Raw genomic sequence first — 27,908 nt, forward strand, 5'->3', positions numbered from 1 at the left:
CAAAAAGCATAGTTTGTCTGGTGTCATCATACTGACAACGTGAGGTTTTCCAATCAAACAAACTGACAGCGTTGATGCATTACTATATCAGACACACGCACGCTGCACACACAGGTGGGTCAGATGGGAGAGGGGAGGGGGCGGGGTCGTCGTAACAGATAGCAGCCTCTGATTGGATAACGGTGACGCGTTGATGGGAGGCGGAATGTTATTAATAAAGGGATGGTGAGACCTGTTCGGCGTGTCATCAACGTTATAACGGTCCTCCCGCATTCACACACACACTCACTCACATTCACACACCCTCGCTCGCTCGCTCTTTGTGGAGTTTTCCGCGTGTTTTTCCAAGATGAACAGAATAATCCTCCAGCTGTTGGCAGTGACGGCCCTCTTTGCAGTCGGTAAGAAACTAAACTGGGGGGGGGGAAACCTTTAAAATGTGATTTGAATATCTCTCAGTTCGTGGTGCGTTCAAGTGTTCATTTATCTGTTAAAATTTTCAGTTATCGCTTCGGATCAAAGGCAAAGTAATGTAAATGACTTGTTTTCATAAGGGGTGACGTTATTCTAATGTGCCTGTGGTGTGTTTGTGTTTGGCGTAGTGAAACGGTTTTCCTTTTAAACATCCCCGAACCCTGCAGGATAGTTGCTTTGCTGTTATGAACAGACAAGACACAAGAAATGATTCCATAATCGCCCCAAGCTCGAGCAGTAATTTGGTTAAAAGAGAAGTGACATTAAAAGTTCAGATCCTGTCAAACACGTTATTGGAGTAAAACTACTTTCCAATATTTGACTTGTGTGTTTTTTCTTGGGGCGTTTGTGAGTGTTTGTCCTTGTTAATGTCTTTACTAACTGGGTGTGTTCTCGCACTGCGCAGATGCTTTTACTTTCAGGGGCCTAAAATGTAACTAACGGGCTCCTCAGTGTCCCCCAGATAACAAAAATACGTCATTAAAGTATTTTTGGGGGCTAAAATTAAGGCAGTTTTACTTGTGATGAATGGAAATTACAGCTTACTAAAGAGGGGAACATGACGTTTGTCTTATTTATGCCCATATAAAACAAAAATCATGTAGTATTGTTGTTGATCAGTAAATTAGAGTTAATTTTCAAGAAACTAAATAGTTTACAGGATTCCTCTTTGTGTTTATTTGATTGAAATTGTTATTTAATTTATTGTAATCTTTGCTTTGTGTTATTTGGATCCAGACAACTTTGTCCCTCACAATTGTTCACATTTTTTGTAATATTGTTTTGTTAGTGATATCAAGGTATTCAATTGACAAACGTTGAATTTGCCCATCCCCCTTTTTAAACAGTCTTATCTTGCAGGACATGTTTGGGTGATGCATACTTTGACACACCTCTACATGTACAGACGTGTTTCAGGGAGCTTCAGTGTGTCTCTGTCCCACTCCAAGTCTTTACCATCACACCATATATTCTGGTTTATATGCAGAGAGGCCTGTTTGTGCCGAAGGGTCATCGTCCCCCAGACGTTATTAAACATTGGAGCATTTCCCAACCTGCCATCCATTGCATGAGAAATTCCTCACTCAGGAACAGTTGAGGCTTTGCCATGTCTCAAATTCCACTTGAACAGAAGCGGACTGGATGTAGTTGAAAGGCTATTTGTCCTCTTACGATCATGTTTATGTGCATGTTTTTGTCGTGACCGTTATTGTCTTTTGCCTGCGGCAGCCCCAAGTCTCAATTTTCAAACCACACCCTTCCTCAAGGGGCCGATAACTGGACACCATTTTGGCTTCTTTTCATCATATAAGTGTGACCTCTAGCCCACTAATCTTTACTTTAATAGGTGTTTGTGTGAGAAAATGGCTCCACAAATGTAGATAATTACATGCAGTGCAGCGCCAAGTGACTAGGGCGGATGAATAAGTGTGTGCATCCAAGGGAGAGGTAGTTTAAACTGGATCTGGTTGTTTTTGTCTTTGTCAACATGGTGCAGGATATTGGTGGCGTCTGATCCTTGAGGGACGTCAGTGGTGATGTTTATGTTTGTCTAGATCCCAAGGGAAACTAATTGTATTTGCTCAACACTGCAGACCCGCCTATTTGCATATTTATCTTTACCTTTCGACAGGCCGGAGTGTGACGATGGCGGATGCTTCGAAGGCGTTTGTCATAATTTGACCTTTAGATGTGTAAATATCACACAATAGTTTATCACTTGCAAGATTGTAAGATCTGCATGCAGAAAAGGATGAGGTGGATCTCATGGCGTGATCTCACACTGTGGGTTCAGTTCCAGTCTACACCCTTTCCGCTCCATGTCTTCTGTTTGTTTTTCCCAATGCCAAAACGTCATTAGTGAATTAGATCTGTGATTCTTAGCCGTTCCCAGGCCAGAGTGGGTATTTAGGTTTTATTTCTACTACCTTTTCTTGGATGCACAAAGCTAAACTGTGATGAGTATTTCCTTAAACCAGAAACCAAACTTGTTCCAACTTGAAACAAACTATTTTTAGTTATCTCGTGTCATTACCGCCCTCAGGTGGACGATGTGGGTACTGACTCCGACCGTGACCCCTAATGTATTTAATTACACCAAAGCTGTAATCACCGTTTAATTCAGTTTGGCAAATAATACACAACACAATTAGGCTTACAGGAGTTTCCTCAACTGGAATATTTTTTCCAACACAAACGCCAATCCCATAGCTCGAATCCTCTCATTGTTGCTCTGTTCCTGCAAACAGAGACCAATGAAAGAAAGCTGTAGTTCATAAGACTGATCTATAGAGGGCAGTAGAAACCAAAGATTGATTCATCAGCAAGGCGACTCACCCGGCAACTCTGTCTGTAATTGCAGGTACATATGATTTGTAAAAGTGAAACATCCACTCTGTGTTCCAGTTTAAGTACACTTTCTCTATTAAATGTAGGGATGAATAATCGACTGTTGAAGTTCTCAGAAGTTCCCTTTATGTAACAGCCTAGAGTTATTTTCGAGCTTCAGTTCATTTCAAATGTGATACCTTTATACAAAACCTTGTACGTCATGTTGGAGAAAGTTGATACGCTTGTGTTTTACTGGCATTTATAGCTCACAATCGACTACAATATAACTCAAAGTACAATTCCCTCTTGTTTCTGTCGCCTCTGCTTGATCCATACGAGACGCATTGACATCATCTACCAATGATGGAGAAGCATTTCTCTTGTCAAAGGTCACTGTGTAGGCAACCAGGAAGGAATTTGTACTTGAGCTTACATACAATAGACAATCAACTCACCAGGATCCTTCAGCTGTGAGGCAACCTTCTGTGTCAGGCTGCCCTTGGCAACTCCTTGGGCGCAAAAAGCTGCTTCAGGTGTGGCAACACTGTGCGAGGGGAGAAGCACGTCTCCAAATGTAATTACTGGGTTCACAGACATTGATGGAATAGCAAACTAGAACATCCGAGGAACAAAAAAACACACAACCCAGAAGAAAACCTCACATGTGCTTCACTGAAACTCAGGGGTTAAAATCAGTAAGAAAGAAGAATTAATTCATTTATTCATGTGTACTTTAGAATGATTGAGCAGAATTGGCATATTTGTAGTTTAATAGTAGTAGTTCCCTCAATCCGGCAGGCAGCCACACATACAATTCATCCTTTGGCCGTGATAAAGCTGCAGCATTCACAGAGAAGATTGTTCAGTATGCCAATATCACAACGTTTTGCCTACATTTTTGTGCACTTGCGCCATAATGGCTAAATGCACTTTTTGTGAATTGAAGTCCGAGGTGACCACAAGTGTCGATGGGGAGGATCAGCTGCGGTAACTGACGTCCCTGTTACAACACCAGCAGCTGGGGCCTCGGGTGAGGTGCCGATCAGGGCCCACCTGCTGCCGGGTGTGGCAACGCAGCTCACATGACTCTTCCATCAGGATTTAAGCCGTCATACAAGTTCAACCTTAGTTTTTTAATTAAATTAGCTCTTAATCTCTTAATAAAGTGATCTCTTAATGATCACTTTAAGAGCTGAGTAAAATGATCAATTTCTGATTTTCCTTGCTATTTATCCAGAGTAAGTGAGTGTATACACACACAGTCACAAACACACACTCAAACACACAATCACGTGGGAGAGCAAACAGAATGGAGCTTTGGGAGTTCTTCAAGGGCACTGCTTAAACTTGGGCGTGCCCGAAACTGGCTGTACAGGGTGTGTGTGTGGGCGTTTGTGTACAAAAGTGCAGATGCATTAGTTCATAAATTTAAGTAGATATGAAAAGGTATAAAGATTTTGTAGTTGGAATATTAGAATAAGTAGTGAATGATCCTTCTACTTCATTATTTTTGTACCTGAGGAAGCTTTTCCTTATATTCATAAGTGATGTCTGTCTGACTCGAGTAATTGAAGAGACAGTAGCTTTAAGTCAAATATCTGATGTATTAAAATATACTGTGTGTTCGTAGGTGAAGGACACAATCAAGTACCCCATGACATTATTTGGCAGCGGATTGATCTTCACGTCTGATTGTATTTGTGTGTCATGAAAGCTGAAGACAGTGTGGTGTTTGATGATCTCAGGGAACTGCTGCCGAGTCTGGAGCTTGACTGACATGTTTTGTGGAACTAAATGATGTCTGTGTTTGTGCAAGACAAAAGAAAACTCTGAGGACTGGTTTTTAACTGGTTTACACAATGGTGCATTGGTCTCTTGAGTTTCCTTCACAGTCTCCAGACACAGAATTAAAGAAGTGTGTTTCTTCGAATCTTTTGATTCTGACGATGGCGGATCGGCTTTTACCACAGGTGTAATCACCACGGTAACGGGCTGTGTCTGGGCTGGTGGAACCCCAAAAGCATTTACATTTTTTTTCTTTTTGTTCTCTGAGTCATAAATTGTTCCAAACTTTTAATTTAAACCCTCCGATAACATCAGCAGGACTGACAAACCGAACCAGTTTACTGCCTGCTCGCTCTGATGATTCATTAGATGAAAAAGATTATTTTTGGCCCTCTGCCAGCCTGTGATGCTGGGCGTGAAACAAGAACTGGAGTCAGGTGCCTCCAGACCAGAATGTTTCATTCCAGGTACATAAAAAAAATGTTCTGTTGTTTTTTGAGAGTTAAATAATCAAGTATTACTGTAGCGTTATAGGAAGACTCAAGACTACTTCAACTACTCCAATACTACTAATGCTAATTGAATAACGGGACCGATAATGAATTTTCAGCTTAGCCTCAGCTCACGTTTCATGTGATCACAAACCTGCTCCTGGAGGAGGATCACATGGCATCATTATGGGTTAACTGGCACCATAAGACCTGGAATTTCTGTCTGCTGGGAATTGTTTGTGCAACCTGTTTTGTCAACACCCAGACTATGTGAAAGGAGCTCCAGAGATCCATTGATATCTGGGCTGAAGTAAAATTTTGTGGACGAGATGGTTTATGATCTATGGCATTTGCTCCGCCTCAGCTGATTCAAAGCCCTAACAGTTTACTGGTTTCATGTTTCAACCAGAAGCTCCTGTTCTGAACTTGTGCTGTACTTATTCTGACCATTTCTACCCCGTTTTCATGCCTCTAATTCCACGTTTTTGTCTTTTCTCCCCTCATTGGCGCTCTCAGCTCACACTCTGCAATGCTACGACTGCTCTTTTGGACTCTTTAAATGGTGCATGACCTCTAAAGTGACGTGTAAGGAAGGAGAACATTGCTACAGTGGCAAGGGGAAAGCAGGTAAGGAACCCAGCAGGCAAACATCTCAATTGTTGGCATTCTAGTAAACACATACAGTACATAAATTAATGTTTGTGTGTGTGTGTGTGTGCCTCCACAGCCAGCCTAGTGGAAATCAACACGAAGGGCTGTTTAAAGGTGGCCGAGTGCAACAAGACCCGAGATGTGGATCTCCCAGACAAAATCGCCAACTCCACCACCGTCTACTCCATGACTAAGACCTGCTGCAGCTCCGACCTGTGCAACGCCGCCCCCGGGATGACCAGGACCCCCATGTTTGCTCTGGCCATGGCCTCCATTACTGCTTTGTTTTTGGCCCTGGTGTGATAGAAGATACACATATACATAGATATATATGTATATATATATAGCGTATATACACAGATGAACACATCATGCACACACACACGCACACGCACGCACACACACACGCACACACACCAGCGCTATGATGATTAAATTAAATGCTCCCTGCTTTCTTACCCTCGTGTTTTTGACATGCGTCTTGTGTTTACTGGCCTCCTTCAGGTGCATTATACTTTTAGTCCCCGTAGAAAATGCAAAGGTTTGATATCGTGTGTGTGATTAACTGTTTACCCTGAAATGCCGCTCAGAGCAACAACAGTTTGTAAGGTGAATTAGTGCCAATAGAGTTGAATCTAACATATTCCACCCACTGCATGCCATGTAAGCTACAAGTGCAATATCGGAGGGCCAATGTATGGATTCTAAAGCTTCTGTGGGGATTTGGGTTATCAAAGTTTTCAAACGTTACTTTTGAAAGTAAAGTTTAGCTGTAATAATATCAGTTGTTGTCCCTCTGCTGTCTGTGAAAAGGTCTTCTTTCTTTTGTTCTTTCTCTTCCTTCACCATTCCCATTAGGTGGTAAAAGCTCATTTGTCTGGTTTAGTTTTAGATGTGTATATACGGGGGGAGAATGCGATGAATCAATTGTTTATCATCTGCGTGCATCTTGGCATCTGTACAAGACGGCACAGCAACTTCCAATTTGTTGTAAACCCTCAACACTGAAGACCTCTTGTACCTATTTGATACTGGCTCTGACTTAAACTCAATTCAATCACAAGTTAGGCTGAATGACCAATTAGGTATTAAACTTCCTTCATGAACCAATTTATGACTGTTAAAACAGAAACACAGGCGATGATGTTGTGATGTTACACAAAGAATCTGAAGAATGTAATAAAGGTCTTTGCCAATCATTAGTGGCCCATAAATTCTGCTTGTCATTGTGTGTTGTTCTCTCCGAGCGCCTGTTCAGGACCGACTGGTTCTTCGGCTTAGTGGATGGAAGTCTTTTCAAACTCACATGGTCCCTTTGTTTGATATGTCGGCATTTGATTTGTATGTGCTGACTTCTTATGACTCAGATAATAACTATCAATGCGCACACCTCAGCAGATTAGCATTTTTTTCTTTCTTCCTGAGGTCATTCTTCAACCCACAACACAAATGAGTCAGACGTGGAGGTCACAACAAACAACCGGAAGGGTTTTCCCCGTCGGTGTCTTGTCTCGTGATGTTGGCTGAAGTTTAGCATCATCTTTTAAAAATTTTGGAAGCCTTGGTTGTTCCTGTCATGGAAATTGCAATGTTCTCAAACACGGCTGTTACTGAAGCTTTCCTGACTCCGTTTTTGTTTTGTTTTTCATCTTTTCACTTCAGAAGAAAGTATATACATCCTTCAGTGTATCAGTGTTTGACATCTTATTTAATTGTAATAGTTATGGTCACAGTTGTGTCTCATAGTCTGATCAGGAGCCATCTCTATCATTGTGGCCCACATGCTTTCATTTGAACTTTTATCAAACAATAATCATTTTATTGTGAATTTCAAGGAACCCGTTTATTTACTTTTAGATCCTTAATTGATCACTCACTCACTGTCAATATTATTTTCAGTTAGGAAAGAAAGGGGGCTTTACAAGTGTTTCCTCAGAGCCCCCAAATGACTAAGGCCATGTTTACATTGCCAGGTTCATGCAACCTGATTCTGATGTATTGTTCACACACACATTAGATCTGCACAATGGCAGAGTAACCAGGAAATCAGCACATGGAATCTGATATTTTCAGATCAGATTTAGACTCTCATGTCACCACTTATATCACATAATCCCATTCATTTATGATTTGCTCCTCATTTCACTCTGGTCGTATTGGAATGACTGTGGCCCATCACTCACCATTCACTTTCTTTGTTTACATCTATTTAACCACCGCCAACACAAACTGAATTGCTTAATAAGATCTGGATATGAGGAAGTAAAAGCCTCTGACGCAGGAATCAGATATATAGGTCACTTATAAAAGTAGATGCAAACAGGTTGTCAAAACATCCGATTTAGGCTGAACTGGGCAACAACACCTACAATGCAAATGTAGCCTGTGTTTGATTTTGTTGTGAGTCTAATACATGAGCACTAAAATATAGCGTGAAATGACACAGTAAGCTCCACGCTCACCATCAAATGTGTTGTGCAGATGAACCTGCAGTAGATGACACAGGTGCATTCAGCAAACAAGCCTCCTTTGTCTCCTACCTACCGCAGGTATTTGTAATGTTAATCCTGCTGTTCTAATTCCAGTGTTGCTCACACCTCTTCCCCTGAGCTAAAGAATGACACAAGACGTAAAGACACCTACTTACCACCCCACCCCACCTCCACCTCCACCTCCACCTCCACCCCACCCCCTCGCTTCTTCCTTCCCATCACCTTGTGCTCCTATATAACCCTGGCCTCCCCTGAACAGGTTCACCAGTCTTATATTTCTGTGAGGATTTCTGCCTAGGACCTGAGAACCCAAGAAACACGCCAAGATGAGCAGGATCGTATTTGGAATCATTGTCGTGGTTGCATCTTTCATGCTGGGTAAGACCAAAAATCAACCATTCAATTTAGGATATGTTCTTATTTTGGTACAGGAATGAATAACATTTAATAAGTCAGCTAAAATCCTCTGTTGGAGTAGTGTCAACTTTCTGAATTTAAACATCATCCATCTGCATTAGGATTGAACACTAACAACAAGTTTTTAAATCCAAATCATTCAGAATCAGAACCATTTTTCGCTGTCCAGTACCTGTGCAAGAAAGTATTTTACTTGAGCTCTGAACAGGTTGGAGGTCACGAAAGAAAAACACAGAACTGCTTTTCAATCCTCCTGTTGGCACCCTGGACATCCGGGACACTTTTCTTGACAATGCAGCCTTTAAAGTCACATTTCTTGAATCAGTGCGACATGTTTAAGGGTAGCAGTCAGATCCAGGTGTGGTCAGCCGCGTACTAAAGCAACAACCTGGCAAAGGTCACAATGAATGATGTTGATATTTGTGGATGAGACAGAGATGTTTGAATGAAATCATGATGTACTCTTAATTTTGTGTGTTTCAGCGGATTCCCTGAGTTGTAACAAATGCAATATCGGTTTGGTGGGTTTCTGCTTTTTCCCCCAGTCGGAGACCTGTTCAGGCAACTCCACCGTTTGCTTCACCTCCGAAGCAAGTATGTAAAGTCCAAGATCACACCCATCAGCAACACTGTCATTCTATCACTCCCAACACTGACTCACACACACACACACACACACACACACACACACACACACACACAGTAAGAGTAACTATACACATGTTTTGGCAAAAAAATGAAGTCACTGTGAAGAAAATATATATTATATATTATATACATATATATATATATATATATATATATATATATATATATATATATATATATATATAAACATCACTTTTGAAGAGTTACATAATTCCTCCCATGTTATCCTGACACATCGTTTCTCCACAGAATTCCCCGGGATCTCATCCTTCTTGGGCTTCAACACCCAGGGGTGCAGTGACAACTCAAACTGCAATGGCACCTTCACAGGCACCCTGCCCATTGTGAAAGCGGCCTACACAGTCACCAAGAGCTGTTGCACAACAGACAAATGCAACCCCATCAAGAGCGGCGCCCCCTCCACCAAGGCCACCCTCACTGCCACCATTGGTGCAGCCATCCTGGCCTCTGTGTTGGGGAGCAGGATGTAATGCACCAGCGCAATTCACAGTCCTCCATGGCAATAAACACACAGCAACGACAGGAGAGGCACACCACATATGACACAACAGTTTGACCTTTGTGTTTGAACTAGTAATACTTGTTTCTGATTGGCTGGTGTGCAAGGTGAAACTTAAGGGAGCTTCAGTTATGACGCACCACTTTTAAATCTTTTCTCATGCGAGAAAAGATTAAACATGGGCTGAACTGAGCATAAACACACACACACGTCATTGTTTACTTACATCTGGCCAACTCATTGTGTCAAATTGTTTTTTTTCTTTAATGATGCAGGATTTTTGTTGGAACAAAAACACTGATGATGCAACTTTGGAAGCTTTTAAGAAGAAATGATTTACCTATTGTGACTCTGATCATTCTGCACTCTTATTTACTGGGATGTTTACATTATGGAATTTGATCAATGGAATTTCTTTATATAAACACAAACCACACATTTCTAAGTTCTACATTAAGTTTAACATTTAACCTTTATGAATGTTGTTTTTTTTACCGAAAGAAAATGACGCTGTCAAAATAAATCTTCAGAAAACATTTTTATCATTCTATTCTATTTTATTCTAATCTCTGGTATTCTCTCTTTCTCTCTTCTGTGTGGCAACAAAAAGAGTCAATAAAGTAATTGACGAAATTAAAAATTAACGAGACAAAATCAAAATGTATGACTCAAGAATCAATGCAGAGATACTGGTTGCCAATTCACAGATTTTAAAGCTGGACTGTTGGCTCTAAAGAGCGTGACAATACTCCAATCCAAGTCCAGAGCATGTTGTATACTGGAACAGGAAGCACAGCATTGCCTATTCACCATCTCTCCCTGCTCCACCCACACCTGATCGGCTACACACATAACTATGGTCAAAAGACACTTTTGACCATAGGATGCAAAAGGCAAATGTCTGCAGTAGTGTGTCAAGCATTCGATGTGTCACATTGTATCTTTCTTTGGTGACTATTTCTTTGGTCTCAGTCTCAAATGGACCCGGGTCATAGAGCACAGGGGGTCATGTCTCTAGTAGAGGTTTGGTATCTGCTGATAACAGGCAGGCAAGATAGATAAAGGACCAAGCGCTCAGGCCGGACAGTTTAGTTTGATACAAAAACTGTACATACATATACATTCAGAGTGTGTGTGTGTGTAACTGTAATGGTTTTATTTAAGACTCTTGTTGTCGGCTTATCATGCATTACAGGAATGTGTCACCCCTAACAACCACTTTCTTATCTCAGACCCATTGTTGACTCTTATTTGCAAAGCAGTTCCTGATGTGACTCCTGCCGTATAAAGATTTGGCCCTGACTCAGTGTTCATATTCATCTTAACATCACAGCCAGTTGCGAAGGTTCACCATCACCACCACTGTTGCAATCTGAGACTTTGTTTCGCCGTGACGAGCATAATGAGCAGATTTCTGTGGGCCTGTGCGGCTCTGTTGACTCTCTTTGTTACAGGTAAGTTGTCTTTAATGTATTTTGTGGTTGGAAAAATGTACTTTAAAATTCAAAGCTTTTCTTGTTATCCATAATTTGGTTTTGGACTAAAAGCAATGCAGATATTCTTTTCTCTGTAGCAGCAGCGGCTACTTCAAAGCCAGAGGGTGTGACGTAGTGTTCTGTATTGTGTTCACCTTGGGAGGTTATGCAACAAAATCTGAATGTTTACTTTGTGATTGCAATGTTTGTTTGATAAAGGTGGTAAAGGAAATTAAGTTTGATTTTAGGGTGGTGATTTCAATTTCTTGTACAGTGACGAGGATTTAAACTCTCCTCTCCTCTCCTCTCCTCTCCTCTCCTCTCCTCTCCTCTCCTCTCCTCTCCTCTCCTCTCCTCACAGTTGAGTCTCTGACTTGTCACACCTGTGATGTGGACATTCTCAGCTACTGCATCAGCAAGGGTGTCGTCAACTGCACCAGCGCTCAGACACAATGCATCAGTGCAGTTGCCAGTAAGATTACAGCTGACGAACCAAAACCATTACACACTTATCACACAAGTGTTTGATGAGTGATGGAAATTCCCACTGTGGTTAAAATATGTCCAGTAATGAGCATTGCTGGTTTCTCCCCTTTGCTTCTTCCAGAATTTGACGTTGCCGACATGCTGAGCATTCATCAGAGTGGCTGTGCGGAACAGAGTCAATGCAAAAACAGCAATGGCACCATCCTGACTGCCACCTACACCATCACTGCCACCTGCTGCCACACTGACCTGTGTAACGGAGCCGCAGCCACCCGGCTCCCTGTGACTGCTGCTCTGGCTGCTGCTCTAGTGGCCCTCTGGAGCACCTGGGGCCCTTAGAGACAGAAAAGGGTCTTTTACTTGTTTTCCATTTGAAATCCTCATTGCATTACGCTGCTTCATAATTCTTGAACATGTTTTGAATTTTACACAACTTGCAGTCTTGTCCCTCTGAACATTAAGTGTATATTAACTTAACATGTACTCTGTAGGCATGTATCTCAAAGTACACTGTATATATGGTCTGGACTGGACTTCCATGACTTTCTATGTACTTTTCATACCATTCTATGGCTAATTACTCATTTTCAAAACTTTTACACACATGCATAAGTTCCATATGTAGATGTGTGTGTGGGTGTGGGTGTGTGTTGCTGTTATGTAGTGAACACCTTTGAGGATTAAATAAATTTTGAGTATTCTACATATAGTGTTTTAGAGTATTTACCAACTATTTCAGAGTAGATTTAGTGTGATGTCACCTGTTAGATGCAGGGATGCTCATTTATGTACATGTGCTTGTGCCATTCATTGTTTCTCTAAAACATTATATACAAATTGTGAAAAAAAAGTGAACTTTGTACCTCCCTGCTATGGACAGAAGAAGAATTTGATCTTGTCAGTTGTAGATCACCTTAGTTGAAGCTTCCTGAGATCAAAATCTCTATCTCTGTGTCAGCAGACTTCTCTGTATCATAGTTAACCCTTACATAGATCACACAATTCTTAATGACAAACACAGTTAAATGGAAATGAATATGGTCAAACTCAACAGTTTAGTCAGTAACTAGCAAACTCTTATCACTGAGAGTCATAATTAGGGGGGAGGTATACGCTCTCTGAGTGCCTTTTGCTGTTGCATTCTTCTCTTTAGGTCTGGTGTCTTTATTAGCGGACTATTAAAATGAAGGGAGTGTCCTGTGCACACACAGTGCTTTCAGTGATAATATTTGTTGTGGTATTACGATATTGACTGAGGCATTATAGTCTGTAGAAAACGTAAAGGTCCAAAAATGCTTTTGAAAATGATTACCATCATGGCTTTCAATACATGACATCAACAAAAAGGGTTAACAATGTTTGATGTGTACATAGAAACACACTGACACGCATGTTGGTGTAACGGCATAAAAGCAGAGGACCAAAGCAGGGGAAAGCTCTTCACCGTTCGTTGCCGTGGCGTCATCTAATCCGTGCTGGTATTTTCCTCTGTAAAACACTTGTCGCTATAACAGCAAGATGGACAAATGTATTTGGGTCTGTGTGGCCTTGACGGCAATGTTTGTTACAGGTAAGAGCAACACACAGCACACACACACACACGGCAGAGAGACAACTGTGTGTTTTTGTTGTAGAGAAAAGGATGAAGAATTCATAATTTTTCCATGAGGTGATTATCAGTAATCCCTGATGATCACCTCATGCATGATGCTCAGACATGCGTCATGTTGAGCCAACTGAAGACACAAACGTGACTCATTTGTTAAGAATCATCTAATATGCTGCGTAGTAGTTTGACGATGATGTTGGATTGTTTCTCAAACATTTTTTTTACATGAAAGACATTACCCTTGTTTACATACTGTCTCTGTTTAATGTGAGCTTTACATTTATATTGTTCAAATGGTAAATGGGTTGTGTTGCAAAATGATCAATGTCACAGCATCTTTTATTTACTTTAGATCAGTCAAACTCGGTTATGCATTCAGATGTGACATATGTAAATAGATAAAAACCTTTCAGTATTTGTCGTCTAGGAGCTGATCTAAATCTTTTTGTAGAAACTATGTTTAAATAGTTGAAATTAAGTTTTGATTAAATTAAATGAACATTAGCCTTAGGAGGAATCAGGTCTTCCTCTCTCTGCTCACTTATTTTCTTTCCTAACTCTTCTCTCCTAACTCTGGTTGGCAGGCGAGTCTCTGATCTGTAACAGCTGCAAAGTGGCGTTCGCAGGAAAGTGCCTGTTCAGCACTACTGAGACCTGCTCTGCTGCTGAGCCCAACTGTTACTGTGGAAGCTTGAGTGAGTATCACTTCATGACATCATCAGTCAGACGAGTTTCGGCGATCATGTGCTTTCCTAAGTCTAAAAACAAATGATGCAAGGACCACGAGTGAGTCTGCAGCTAAAAATTAGTGAATGATGTAAGGGAAAGAGACACTTCCACACCCACAAAGCATGTAACACTCCAAAATAACTTCCTATTCCAGGCTGAAACGTTGTGAGGCAGCTCATAGGTCAAGCACATTCCAAAAGAAGGTTTAGGCAGAGGGTTAAAACATTACAATATGCTTTACAAATTGTCAGCAGTGATGTAACGTATGGCCTATGAGGCTGGGTGGACTCAGACCTGTGTGGGAAGATGCTGACAGGAACGATCCCGGGTGCTTGGCTACAGCAGTAGCTTCTCATGTTACCTGCACATGTGTGTGTCAGTGTGATCTGTGTAATGGGGGCAGCTCTGTCCAGCGCCCTCTGACTGACCCTCAGCACTGCCATGCTTCATCTTACTTGTGATTCATTTGCCATAAATACTAGAATTCCCGTAGGTTTTGGTTACTTTGACCATTCAAGAAGCACCTGTGGTTCATGTCACACCATTTCAGAACCACTCAGCTTAGCCATGCAAAAGTAGCAGTCTGGTCTCTCACTCTATTGACCACACGTTTACCAGTTATGTGTCACTCTGGTACACACCAGCATGCCAGAGTGTGTTAACCACAGTGTGTAGCAGCTTGGTTGGTACATATTCCTCTTGTTGCTTATCATCCTCTCTGTAGATAAAAAAACATACATAAACATAGCTGCTGTTGCTATGAGTCATCTGTTTTGTGATACCCACAATTCAGCTCACAAATTGCCACAGCAAGGGTTCTGTAATATCCAACAACCATCAAACAGCCCACATCAGAGTAGTGGCTGAGATGGACTGACTGGCTGATCAGATGTGTTATGTATATCCACCTTATTGTCAATAAGCTGCATAGTGTGGCTCAAAGTTTAACACTAATCTTTTTCCTCTTTCAGCTTTCAATGTCAGTCAATGGATGAAAATGGATGCTCGAGGCTGCCTGGCTACAAAGCTCTGCAACAAAACTGTGACAGGAAGCCTTCTGACTGCAGGTTACACCTCAGTTACAGCCTGTTGCAACACCGACCGCTGCAATGGAGCCGCTTCCATCCAGTTGCCTCTGACTGCTGCTCTGGGTGCCGCCCTGATGGCTGTTTGGAGCTCCTGTTCTCTGTAAAATGAAAGGATGCCATACATAACTGGGTGTAGTCCTTGTATTCAATAATTAAAGGGTTGAAAAGAGGTTTGTGTCAAATGATTTATCTTTCACAAACCTTCAGAAACAACAGACTCATTCCACAACACCATGCACTTATCTAATCATCGCTTAATAAGGCTGACATGTTTATGTATTAATTAATTATAATAAGGACAACATAGATATTATTTATTTAATTCTGTATACTTGCTGGAGATTCATTTGCTCGAGCCAAACTCTTGTGCTTTGCATCGTGGCTTCTTGTCAACAGTGGACAATGTTTTTTGGAATTTGAATGTTTTTTTTTTGCTTAATTTAATGATTTCACAATGGGGGTTGCTTGAGTGGTTCCATTCATGTCAATGTTTTGGTAATGCAAATTAAAAACTAGAAAACGCTCTTTGAATATTTATGTCAAATAAAATGGCAATGAAGAATGAAAACAAAAGGCAATTGTGGGAATGGTGCTTGTTGCAACTGAACACAAACTTACACGCACACACACACACACACACACACACACACACACACACACACACACACACACACACACACACATAGCAGTAAAGTAAGAGCAATGGAATTTTCCCATTGTGCCTTCTGACTCATGACCTCTGGATCTTGCCTCACGGAAACAGAATAACCTGCTTTACCTCATTCCTGTGTTTCTTCCTTGTTTATTTTTTTCCTAGAAGCTTGTCAGTAAAGTCTCAGTTGCAGACTCAACAAACAAAGCAATTTCAACCTCTAAGGTTAAACATTAGTTGAAAGCTGTTGACCCCACAACCTCTATCAGGATGATGAACACATGGAGAGGAGTAATTGTGCTGGGGTTCTTTGTAGCTGCAGGTATGTAGAGCAGAGTGCGTGTGTGTGCGTGTGTATGTGTCATGAGGCTGGTTATATGTTATGTGCATGCACCCAGAAATGGAGGCTCATTATCTGCGATAAACAATGTCTTCGGGACAAACAAGGCCCAAGATGAGTGAGTCGTATCTGTGACCTTCCTTGATTAAGTCTCAGGAGATTTCACCGCACCAGTGTAGTGACATTCGCTCCATGGGGTCAGTGTCTGGTCCACTGCTAATTGCCGCAGTTGAAATAGGGAATAGGGGATTTGGAAATGATCTTGATGATAATTAGATCTAGACAGGTGAGTGTTCAGCAGCCTTTACAATGACAGAAACCCGTAGCAATGGTTTCTCAGTTATGCCTATGATGGGAGTATAAGGATGGAAACTTCGTGTTTGTGTTTATGGCAGCACCTCTTAGAGATTAGTTAATCAAGTTAAATGTTATAAAACAAATTTTTGAAACACCATCATCATGACTTGTTCCTGTTCCTATGAAGATTTTGCTTAGCCAGTTGTGAAACAGATCCAATATTCTTTCCTCATTCCAACGAGCAGCAAACAGCCTGACCTGTCTTCAGTGCCCTGTTGGGATATTTCAGAAGTGCTTTTTTGGAGAAGAAATCTCTTGTGCCAACGGAACACACAGCTGCTACACAGGAGAAGCACGTAAGGAAACTACAACACTGTGCAGACACAGACTGAAAAAGGAGATCAAGGATATCAAGTTTATGCAAATTGATTATACTTGGTTAAAGGCCAAAACTCTGTTTGTTTACATTTTTACAGCAAATATGAGTCATTTGTATCATCAAAAATAGTTTTCAAAACAAGAATATACTCAATTAAAACACCATTCATGGCTCTAATCTACCAATGCTGGTACACTTTACTTCACTGTACATCTCTTCCCTGTTTGCCGACAACCACTTCTGTTTCTCAACTTCCCAGAGTTCAATGCAACAGGGTCGCTGACCCTTCACACCCGTGGGTGCCTGGACTCAGACCTGTGTGGTAAGACCCTGACAGGGTCCTTCTTTGGTGCTGGGTACACCACCAGTTTCGCATGTTGTCGGACAACTCTGTGTAACGGAGCCGGCTCTGTCCAGCTCTCACTGACCGCAGCCCTCAGCGCCGCCATACTAGCCTCTCTCTTGGGCACAGTGTAGTAGTTCACATAAATCTCTGTTTCTTCTTCCTAAGTGACATGTTTGTTTGCACTGACACTGATTATAGATCATAATGCTGTGTATGATGTGACTTACATTTACTGTTGTAGCACCACCTACAGATGAATAATAATCATTGGGTTTGAAGGATTCATTCACGCTGTGTGTAATTGTCATCATCAGAATCTGTTTGTATTTCTCACAATGTTTTCAACCATTATGCTTGTGTCATGCCAAATAATCTTGTAAACAATTACAGAACACAAATGTATAATGCTTAACTCCTCCTTATAGTCATTTAAACCTGTTATGTACCACATTTGCTGCAAATTCGAAGAAATGTAAAGTGGAATTGGTAAAAATGTTTTCTGAGTGTCTTATGTGTGGTCTTTCACTGATAGATTTGTCTTGAGGAATCTAATTTGGTTGAAATTGCAGTTTGTATGACTTAACTGGGTAGCATTGATTGGCATTGTGGTAAACTGAGTGACTGGGTTGGAAAATCAAGTACTGTGTCAAGGGTTCTCCTGGATTATGAAGCATGCTTGAACAAAACACTCCAGTGAAACGAGAATGTCTCTATAAGTAAACTGAAGGAACCACTCAAAGAAGTTGACCCATCTCTTTAAAACCAGCAGACGTACAGGCAGGTCCTGTGTTTCCTGTGTTTCCTGTTCTTTTATGTATGTATCTCCTTGTGACAACTGTGTTTATCCCTTTTCACCGACCAACCTGCAAGTCACTTGAAAAACAAGGACGCCATCTGGTGCATTACGAAGAGGAATACAGCACAGTGACAGAGTGACAAGATGTAAGCCACAGGTGCACATTAATACACAGAAGAACCATTTGAATCAACTGACTAGAAGAATATGCAATTTTCCTGAATCAAAATATTGGGGGTAAATAGAACTCCTAAACAAATCCAGTAAATCAATGCCAAGATTGAGTTAATATTTTGAGTTGTTTACCTTCACAGGTATTGCTTTCCCCGATAGGTCAAACTGTTAAATCTGACCATTTTGACCCAACACTGTAAATCTCCAAATTTGAAGCGTTAGAAACGCAAATTTTAAAGATTCCGCCATGAAGTTGCTTGATCCTGCCAGCAGGTGTCACTGATGGCGCGTCTCGCGTTTGAAAATGACGTTTAAAGCTGAAAAAGTACTTCAATGGCTCTTTCTTTGCTTCTACGTCCACTTCATTAAAGCCACTGTGCGCTTTATGTGCCAACGCTTATGTAATCATCCATTAACACGAAACAGAGGACATGTGAGGGCCTTTTAAGGAGGAGAAGCTGCGACTTGCTGTCGAAAGGGGCGGTAGCTGTGCGCTCGTCCAGCGCGCAGCGGTAAGCGTCAATGGCTTTGTCCAGACTGGGAGTGACGACATGTTTTGCCGCTGATTATCCATACACCGTAGTAAGTCTGGTGGCAAGTGGTACAAATGTGACGAGCTTTAATGTCAAACTTTAATGTCAGCGACATAAAATTGGACAGGCCCAAGTTTATGTGCGCGGGGCGCTGCCACTGCCGCCGCTGGCGCCGCTAGCTTCGCGCGGCACAGCTACCGCCGCTGTAATGGACAGAGGCGGCAACTTTGCAGCTTTGCCGCTTCCCTGCCAGAGCGCGCGGCGGAGAGGAAACAGGGAGGGGAAACCAGCAGAAGCTACAGGCGTTAGCGGCAACTTCCAGCTCCTGAAGGTAGCTCCTCACTTTACACAGAGAACTACTCACTAAAATAAAGCTTTTAAGACTTAGCAGGCCGGTGTTAGATGCGTTTAACTTTTATGTCGCTTGTGTCGTCGCCCCAGTACTTTATCCGTCATTTTTAATCGGAGTTTCTGAGCGGAAGATGGTCTCGGCGCGGCTGAACGAGAAGTTTCGATTTCGTCGGTTTCTCGCCCACTAAGTAGCTGAAATAACTGTCAATATGGCTTCCGCCCCGTGGTGCCTGCTCACTCTTCACTTTCTGTCTCCCCGAAGGTTTGTTTGTTCGTCAGCGGTGGAAGATGAGCGACACTCAACCCAAAGTGGAACTTTTCGTGAAGGTGAGTAACTGAACTCGAATGAAACTGGACAGAAAATCTGCTTCACAAATGGCGACATGAGTGTGTTTAATAAGGGGCTCCCAGACCTGGGTGCGTGCGTGTGTGTGTGTGTGAATCTGTGTGTTTGTGCGCGCGCGTGTGTGTGTGTTTGCTCGTTATCCCGTGGAATGCTTTTTACAGACTGGTAGCTTATCAGCGTGACAGTTTGGGACATGACGTCACCTTGTACGGTCGAGATGTCTCTGCTGCAGTTCAGTTCTTGATATTCATGTCAACTCGACCACCTCCTCTGCTGACCCGCCGGGTTTAAATCTAATCTAATTAAATGCACGTTAAGATAATGGAAAAGCTCTATATTAAGCAGATCTATATTAAGTATGTTGCCCGGGCGGGTTTACCTCAGGGCGTTGGCTAAGAGTGAACAAATGGGCTGATATGAGGGAAATAAGGCTTCCCTGTCCTCCCTCACTCTCGCTCTGGTCCTCATAATGATTCCTCTGTGTGGACACGTGAACCCCCCTCTCCTTCTTTCCCTCAGAGGTGAAAGATGTTATTGTAACCTCTCTAAATCCGGATTTCCAGTCAACCTCCCCAATCAGAACCCAATGAACAGGAGAGTTGACCTCGCTGTTCTAAGCTGTGGGTCTTAGTTACAGTAGGTGCTCTTGTTTACCTGCACAGGGATGTAAACATTGTGCAGGACTAGTCTCCCAACTCTTCCTCTTCTCTTCTTCTCCTTCATTTGTACGCAGGCGGGCAGCGATGGCCAGAGCATTGGCAACTGTCCCTTCTCTCAGCGCCTCTTCATGGTGCTGTGGCTCAAAGGAGTCACCTTCGACGTCACCACGGTGGACATGAGGAGGTGAGAAGAAGCCTTTTGCCATCTGTGACTGTTTTACTTTGCTTTCTCACCTCCTTGTCCTGGCTCCATCCCTCAGTCCTCCATTGTTCTCCTGCTGTTTTGCCCTCTCTGTCTCTCTCTCCTGTGTTTCCATTTCTGACTCACTCTCTCCGTGTCTTGTTTTCCGTCTCTCCCGAACAGGAAGCCAGAGATCCTGAAGGACCTGGCTCCGGGTGCCCAGCCGCCCTTCCTTGTGTACGGCAGCGAGGTGAAAACTGACACCAACAAGATAGAAGAGTTCCTGGAGGAGAATCTCTGCCCACCCAGGTTGGTTTGTTGTCTTTTCAGAGCTTTTTACAGTTCTAATAATCAATGATTGTCGTCATACTTCCTCTCTGTGTGTTGGTCAGGTATCCTCGTGTGGCTGCTCGTAACCCAGAGTCAAACACAGCGGGCGTGGACGTCTTCTCCAAGTTCTCGGCTTACATCAAAAACTCAAACCCACAAGCTAATGAAAGTGAGTGAGCTCCAATCCCTCCAAAGCAAAACTGTTTCAAACTGTGACAGACGGAGCCAACAATTTGAGTTTGTGTTACTAACATGATGTCACCGCTCTAATCTGCTGTGTGCAGCTCTGGAGAAAGGCCTCATGAAGGCTCTGGCCAAGCTCGACAGCTACCTCGGCTCCCAGCTTCCTGACGAGATCGACGAGAATAGCGCCGATGACGCTGTTCCCTCGTCCCGCCCCTTCCTGGACGGCATGGCGCTCACTCTGGCTGACTGCAACCTGCTGCCTAAGCTCCACATTATGAAGGTAACAGGATGTGTTCGTCTCGAGGCGTTGCCGCGAGACTTCAGTTCCTTCTATCAGAATCGCAAACCACAGTCTTTCTCCCTCTCAGGTGGTGAGTTTGAAATACCGAAACTTCAGCATCCCGCAGTCGTTCACTCACCTGTGGAGGTACCTGAATGCCTCGTACGCCCGGGAGGAGTTCTCCTCCACCTGCCCCGTCGACTCGGAGATCCACATCGCCTACGCTTCTGTAGCTAAAGCCCTCAAGTAGGAGTGTGGGGGTACAACGCATGAATACACCAGCAGAACTATACACACACATACACACACACACTTATCTGTAGGGAAACAAGGGAGCACTGAAGCCAGAATAACTCAATTGGATCGCTTCGCTCTCATTCATACACACACACACACACACACACACACACTGTACGTGTACAGTAATGCACGTCAAATCGCAGCCTTCCTTATGTACAGTTTCAGTATCTGTATAAACACACTGTAAAGTTGGAAACGTTTGTGTGGCTTTGTTAGCCTCAGTCTCACCTGCTCCTCTCCTCAGATCTAAAGCCACACACACACACAGACACACACACACTTGAACTGGGTGAATTTAATTGCGTCGACATACAAATAGACACAAAGCTGCCTACCAGATCAGACTAGAATCATCTGAACCCTACACGCGCACACACGCACACACACACAGACACACACACACACACACACACACACACACACACACACACACACACACACACACACACACACACACACACACACACACACACACACTTTGTGGTGAACGGGCCTCTTAACAGTTGAGGATCATAAGCGAGTCCTTCGTTATAATGACATCATCCGGGTGAGGGGCAAGGTGGGTTAGGGGGGTGGTTTCTGCCTTTCCTCGTCCTGCCGAGCGAGCGAGCGAAGTCTCTCGCTGTGCTGAAAACAGCCACAGAGACAGGAAACGGGTTGAATAGACGCACACTTCCTCTTTCTGACCTCCTGCAGCAGCTGCGTAGGATTAATCGAGATTAGTCGAGCTTGTTTTGATCCTGCTGTCGCCCGCAACTCGTTTGTGTTCTGCCCGTCATGTATGAAGGACCTTTTTTCTTTTTTGTTATTGCATTATGAAGGAGATCAAGCGCAGAGTGTACTGAAGGTATTGAGAGCCAGAAGGCAATTGTCCACCTCTTGTGTTCCTCCTGTAAGCCGGGCCTTTTCAACCACGTGGGATCAAACGCATCAAAAGACAAACTTAGACATGCAGTGTGTGAGGAGAAAACAACACTGGGAGCTTTAGATGGAATAGATTCAATATTATTTTTAGATTCTCTTTTTTAAACTCCACTATTAACTTTAATTCTTTTCAGACGTGCTTGAAACTGAACCGGTGGGGAAAAACTGGAACTACTTTAGGTCTCGTTCCACTGTAGCAGCAGCAGCAGCAGCTCAGGTGGAGGAGTTCAATCACTGCAAGGTTCAGTGAGAGATGACTTACATTTGCGTTTTTATCAGAATTTCATTTATACGTGTTTTGTGTCGGATCAGTGCGATTTATCTGTCAAACTATTAAACCCAAGTGCAATTAGACCCAAGTCCTTAAATACAAACTTGCACTCGGTCTCCATTTCTATGAAGCGTTTTTTATACCAGTGCTGTTTAGCATAAACCCAGACTGTACACTTCACAGATGATGTAATGAGTGTGTCAATCAAACAACCAAATGTAGAATGTTCTATTTCTTGACTGAATTGTGAATTTCATTGTCTAAAGTGGACCAAGGGCTATGACGTCATAGCTGCACAAAAGGGAGCGGCCCCATTTTGTTTTCTCCAGCGTGGGAATTTTTGTTACATCCAAATGTTTCAGGGAACATTGAAACTTGTTACTTATACATTCACATAGTTTAATATTCATTTCATTGTTTGTTGTTTTTAAACTTCAGGTCAAGGTTTTTGTTATGAGACCCAAGTTTGTGCTTAGATTGCACTTCATCCACAGAATCAGTGGGCGGGGCCGAACATTGAAATTGTTTTAAGAAATCAGTCAATTAAACTAATATCACATCTAAATGTTTATTCTATGTGTTCTGTTCTTAAAAAACTGTTACAAAGACACACCCCCTTTATCAATATTGCAATAAAATATTTTGATAATTATTCAACCAGTGACAAATTTGTGTTTATTCACTTTATCAACTTTATTCAAAACACTTTATAGAACCAGGAAGCTTTTATCTTAGACGCCATCTGGAGAAGTGACGTACAAACACAACCACATTCTTACAAAACTCCAGTGTGGTTTAAAGTTAGTACAAGAGGGTTATTATCAACTGATATTTGTTATGTTTTGTCTATCAATCAAAATCAGTCCTGGTTAGAAATGTTACGCTGGCTTTCACATGCACAGAGCCCTTAAACAGCACTCTTCTAACTGTAAGTAACTTTGCACTCTCTCAATTCTTTTGGAATACCACAGTATGTAGTAGTCTTATACAGACAGATAGTTGCTTTATTCAGGCCTGCATTTGTTTGTTTTGCTTCTCCGGGAGACGATGTGGTCCGACAGCACCAACAGTAAACATCAATCATCAAATCATGACATGATGTGACAAATATGCCATTCAGTTAGGATTAATGGCACACCTTCACATTCATGATCCACTTTACGCACACAAGGCTAGACTCACTGATTACTAAGCAGTTTAGCTTTAGGACATAAACACTGAGCCTCGCAATGGAATGCACGACATCACGTCTGGGAATCCAAAGGTAACGCAAGCGAACACAAAGTTACTGTATCTCAGAATATGTTCCCCTTCCCACTATTAGGGGGCTCTGTAGTCATGCTTGAATACCTTTCCTGTTTTTCCACTTGGGTTTTTACCGAAACTGCATTAGTATCAGTTAATAATCAAAAAATTCAAATTAATTAATTAATTTGTGTGTGCGTGTGTGTGTGTGTGTGAGAGAGAGAGAGCCTTCAGGTCAACAGGAGAGCGAGAGCAGGCAGCAGGCACAGTGCTACTCCCCGCCAGCAGAGGGCAGCAAAGGACTCTGCTCCGTTGCACAGGTCGGTGTCACAGCAGACGTTGGTGAAGTTAAAGTAGAGGCCTGCTGCATACTTCTGCCCGCTCTTGCCACACTGGGTCGCGATGGCACAGCCCCGCTCATACAGGGTCAGCTGTAGCTCGCCTACCAGAGGGGAAAGATCCATTCAGTCGGATTATTCACAAGTCTTTTCATTTTGAGAGAGGCGTCGATTAGAATGTTGGGGCCCGGAGCAGGTCAAGGAGATGTGGAGAGAAGGATGCAGGACTTGTTTGACCTGGGTAGAAAAGCTTCATATTTAGGGGTCAGGGTTCTGGTGGACGCGGGTATAGCCCCTGAAGGGTGTGTGAGTGTGAGTGTGTGTGTGTGTGCCCCCCCCCCCCACACACACACTGAGCCTGCTTCTATACTTAGAGATAATGTGATTGCATCACAGGCATTAGTGAGCCGACAACCTGGTCATGCTGAGATCTGACCTTTGTCTGTACTCGTGTGTGGTTTTAGGAATAGCAATAAAGAATTAAAAATGATTAAAGGATTAAAAGAATGGTTAAGAAACCACAGGCCCCAAAAATGGCTCACATTTGATTCCTCACACTTAACTATACAGGACGGCATCACACTGGGGCTATAATCTGTCTCTACACACTGTTCTGTACAAAGAAGCTTTGTCTGCTAATTTCCGACCATCGTGCCCCAGATTCTCAGAAAATTCACTGAGCCACAAAAGCGAAACATTCTGTCCCTCCCCATCTCCTTTCTCATCTGTTTGCCTCTCTCTCTCTCTCTCTCTCGCTCTCTCTCTCACACACACACACACACACACACACACACAGATCTGGATCTCACCTCGTTTTCCAATGGCAGTGCTCGCCAGGCAGCGCTGCCCAGCTGGACATTCCTGAGGAAACTTCAGACAGTCCATAGGAGAGATGGCAGGAAACAAACACGTGTAACAGCGCAGACATGCTGAGAGAAGTAAGGGTGATTGTTAGGCAGAAACAATACCAGAGAGTAACAAAGCACACAGGGGATATTTCCTCCAGAGGTCAAACTGAAATCCCACAGCTGGATCTTCTCTCTCACCCACTCGGTTGTAAAATTCCGCCTTTCATTGTACGAAAGCCCAGTGGATGATTTAAAACAGATCCATGGCTCTGTTAATTAACCAATTTGTTGATAATCGATACAGTATGTGGAATAATTCAAATCTAAGTCATCAAGTAAAAGTGCCAAATCTTCTCTGATGACAGTTTCTCAAACGCGTTTTCCAATCACTGTTTCTCTTTATTTTGGCTCTTTTTATTTTCAGAATAACTTTAAAAACGTGAAGACATTTACAAAAGTTCATGCATTTAAGTTGCAAAATGTAACAGACAGTAGGAAGCATCTATTGGAGAGATTAGACGGCTCTGAATGTTTTGCTACATACCTGCCAATGGTAGACAACACAGGCACAGAGTCAGAAGTAGTGAGTGAGCCATGATGCTCCTGGGGAGAAATTGGTTCCAGTTCAGTCTTCAAGCTGCTGTGCCACCAAAATCTGCTCCTGCTACTCTGCAAGTCTGATCAGAGAAGCAGCTGCTGTGATCTGAAGCATCACCCAACTAATTCATAAATTAGATTTTGCTTCCCTTTTCCAGCGTCTTTGAAGTCCAGATGTCTCTCCGGTTGTTTCCCTCCGTTCTTCTCCTTCTCCATTCAGTTCACCTCAGTCTGTTTCTCTTAAACTGGCTTTTGCTCAAGTTTGGCCTTCTTCTAGTCCCATCACACCGCCTGCCACTCCTCTCTCCTCCCAAAAACCTTTAATTTAATTTAGAGAGTATGAACAGCTGACACGGTTAAGGACAGAGGATGCAGGAATGTGCCTTACATGGAGAAACACACATTGTTTCAAGAGACAGCAAAGCATTGGACTATCATCTGATGTTGATGCAGCCACACAGACATGAAGGAACTATGATTGTAACTCATTGATCATTCTAATATCATATTTCATGAGCTGTGATTGTGTCTCAGTGTTACAATCTCTGCTCCATAATGATGTGTGATGTGATGATGTAGTGAGCAGGGACACTGTACTGTACTGTGCTGTGCTGTGTGACCTCTGACCCACTCGACGAGGGAGGACAAGCAAAAAGACAATTTGCGGTCGGTGGGGTGCTGCACACAAGAAAACATTTGTCTGAATACAGATGACAGTTGCATTTCACGCTTCACGGGGGAGGAAAGAAAAATTAGAAGCCGGGGAAAGCAGAGAGAAGAATCAGCATCTCAGTGGAAGAAATGCAGATGAGGTCAGAATGTTGGAGAGTCGCTGCCAGTTTAAGTGAATCATCCTTTAGTGCCTAATGGGAGACGTGAGGGCAGCAAGCAGGACGGTCTGCTGACAGCGGCCTTGTGACTGAGCGGGTCGAGCCGCTCAGACTGAAGAAGCTGTTTACTGGTTGATGAATTACACTCAGCACACAGCACTCAGCAGCCAAACGCCTGGGGAAGCGCCGCAAACGCTCACACACTGCAGACGTATTTACATAAGGTTTCTGTCCTTGGTTGCTTTACACTACGAGTCAGTACAACATGTCTAACTGACGAACCTTCATCTGATTATTAGGATTAAATGAGTAAAAGTGTTTCCACTCCAAATTTCAGCTTTTGAGGAACAAGGTTTGTTTGTAGCTTTACAACCAGACCGGGATTAAGTCACAAATTGTGCAGATTAAGTCACATTTTATGCAAATTTGCCCTTAAATGAGTGTAAATAGAGTCATCTTTAAGTTTCATCTTAAAACTAAACAGTTCAATACCCAACATGGATTGTTGTTCAGATTAAATTAAAAATGTGAAATTGTTGGCTGGAGCTCTGGGGCCGTGTGATGTTCACTTGCCACTATTTTTGTTAAATTAGATTCCATAGTTTAGTTTCAGTTGATAATGAAAATACTTAGTCACAGCCACATGACAGATTTATCGGTATGAGCTGCCCCTTTAAATCAGCCCAAGCCTGTGGTCAAACCCTGAGGACAAAAGGCAGTGAGGGTGTTTAATTAGTGGGGAGTGGCAGCGGCCGTTTCCATGGTGCTGGTGTGGAACAGTCTGATGCTGCTGTATCCGGCTTGGATGTTGTTTTGTGTATTGAGTATTGGAGCTCGGTGGACAGATGGTGTCCTCTAATCCTGTCTGCAACCTCTTCCTCCTCTCCCTCCTCCCTTCATCATCCCTCATCATCAACCTCCTTCTCTGGTTTGCATGCAGGAGGCAAACTTGTGTTTCCTCTTTTTTCCCTGTAACACCTGTATCTCTGATTCTTTCGATGAACCTCTCTGGCTGCAGTAACTCAGTCTCCTCAATGGAAGGGGATATGGCAGTGTAGACATGTTTAAACTAGAGTAACCACACACACTTTAGCACACACATACACACACACAGCCGCCGCCATCTGTTGCCAAGGATCTGTTTATGCATGTTTACACTGCTGTCCAAATCTGCAATCCTCAGTGTTACTAAAGTTCAGCCAAAGAAAAAAGCTTCTTCGCTACATATGTCTATTAATTATAAACATGAAGCTGCAACTTAAAAGGAATTCAAATTAAAAATAATGTAGATTTATTATTGTGTTATTGTGTGAGGATGTGTTAACCCCATAGTTTCTTGTCCACTGTGGTTTGACCCACATTGCCGGAAAACCGATAATACAGTATCTGAGCAGGAGGGGGGGTTGGAGGGTCTCTGGCCTTTCTGAACAGTACATCAGGATTACAGTCATGACAACACACAAGTCCTTAATCCATGGCAACCTTGAAGAAATACTCCAATCGCCATAT

At 42.7% G+C, this 27,908-nt stretch overlaps 4 protein-coding genes and 1 long non-coding RNA gene across 6 annotated transcripts in view; 3 read left to right on the forward strand and 2 right to left on the reverse strand.

Annotated features, from left to right (window-relative positions):
• The window catches only part of csnk2b (casein kinase 2, beta polypeptide), a 74,995-nt gene that overhangs the window by 8,347 nt on the left and 38,740 nt on the right, over positions 1 to 27,908 (forward strand). The window lies entirely within an intron of this gene.
• On the forward strand, positions 232 to 6,946 carry LOC143000612 (lymphocyte antigen 6 complex locus protein G6d-like). The gene is made up of 3 exons (XM_076149997.1): positions 232 to 401; positions 5,598 to 5,708; positions 5,809 to 6,946. Exons 1-3 carry the CDS (start codon positions 350 to 352, stop codon positions 6,033 to 6,035), a joined length of 390 nt encoding a protein of 129 aa, XP_076006112.1. The 5' UTR covers positions 232 to 349; the 3' UTR covers positions 6,036 to 6,946.
• Positions 18,668 to 21,527, forward strand: clic1 (chloride intracellular channel 1). 2 transcript variants are annotated; one of them, XM_076149795.1, is made up of 7 exons: positions 18,668 to 18,762; positions 19,327 to 19,391; positions 20,144 to 20,253; positions 20,434 to 20,559; positions 20,643 to 20,749; positions 20,865 to 21,046; positions 21,135 to 21,527. In XM_076149795.1, exons 2-7 carry the CDS (start codon positions 19,353 to 19,355, stop codon positions 21,294 to 21,296), a joined length of 726 nt encoding a protein of 241 aa, XP_076005910.1. In that variant the 5' UTR covers positions 18,668 to 18,762; positions 19,327 to 19,352; the 3' UTR covers positions 21,297 to 21,527. The 2 variants fall into 2 exon arrangements, with proteins under 2 accessions (XP_076005910.1, XP_076005911.1); XM_076149796.1 differs by lacking the exon at positions 18,668 to 18,762 and adding an exon at positions 18,937 to 19,044.
• LOC143000471 (uncharacterized) lies at positions 21,605 to 21,888 on the reverse strand. The gene is made up of 2 exons (XR_012963625.1): positions 21,804 to 21,888; positions 21,605 to 21,677 (listed from the first exon to the last, which is right to left on the reverse strand). It is a non-coding gene; the product is annotated as an uncharacterized LOC143000471 (long non-coding RNA).
• Positions 23,266 to 25,799, reverse strand: LOC143000619 (prostate stem cell antigen-like). Its single transcript, XM_076150006.1, has 3 exons — positions 25,517 to 25,799; positions 24,934 to 25,053; positions 23,266 to 24,228 (listed from the first exon to the last, which is right to left on the reverse strand). The coding sequence occupies exons 1-3, from the start codon at positions 25,566 to 25,568 to the stop codon at positions 24,017 to 24,019; spliced, it is 384 nt and encodes a 127-aa protein (XP_076006121.1). The 5' UTR covers positions 25,569 to 25,799; the 3' UTR covers positions 23,266 to 24,016.

Source organism: Genypterus blacodes, unplaced genomic scaffold (assembly GCF_046128005.1).
Source record: "Genypterus blacodes isolate CSIRO-AG114 ecotype Tasmania unplaced genomic scaffold, CSIRO-AGI_Gbla_v1 ptg000048l_1, whole genome shotgun sequence".
Classification (NCBI taxonomy): domain Eukaryota; kingdom Metazoa; phylum Chordata; class Actinopteri; order Ophidiiformes; family Ophidiidae; genus Genypterus; species Genypterus blacodes.

What these genes read in the sequence shown, in the direction of transcription:
- LOC143000612 (XM_076149997.1), top strand. Translation starts at nt 350, where the DNA reads ATGAACAGAATAATCCTCCAGCTGTTGGCAGTGACGGCCCTCTTTGCA. An exon ending in GACGGCCCTCTTTGCAGTCG is followed by an intron (nt 402 to 5,597) that starts GTAAGAAACTAA and finishes TGGCGCTCTCAG; the next exon opens with CTCACACTCTGCAATGCTAC. An exon ending in CAGTGGCAAGGGGAAAGCAG is followed by an intron (nt 5,709 to 5,808) that starts GTAAGGAACCCA and finishes GTGCCTCCACAG; the next exon opens with CCAGCCTAGTGGAAATCAAC.
- clic1 (XM_076149795.1), top strand. Translation starts at nt 19,353, where the DNA reads ATGAGCGACACTCAACCCAAAGTGGAACTTTTCGTGAAG. An exon ending in AAGTGGAACTTTTCGTGAAG is followed by an intron (nt 19,392 to 20,143) that starts GTGAGTAACTGA and finishes ATTTGTACGCAG; the next exon opens with GCGGGCAGCGATGGCCAGAG. An exon ending in AAACCCACAAGCTAATGAAA is followed by an intron (nt 20,750 to 20,864) that starts GTGAGTGAGCTC and finishes TGCTGTGTGCAG; the next exon opens with CTCTGGAGAAAGGCCTCATG.
- LOC143000619 (XM_076150006.1), bottom strand. Translation starts at nt 25,568, where the DNA reads ATGGCTCACTCACTACTTCTGACTCTGTGCCTGTGTTGTCTACCATTG. An exon ending in GTGTTGTCTACCATTGGCAG is followed by an intron (nt 25,054 to 25,516) that starts GTATGTAGCAAA and finishes TACTTCTCTCAG; the next exon opens with CATGTCTGCGCTGTTACACG. An exon ending in CACTGCCATTGGAAAACGAG is followed by an intron (nt 24,229 to 24,933) that starts GTGAGATCCAGA and finishes CCCCTCTGGTAG; the next exon opens with GCGAGCTACAGCTGACCCTG.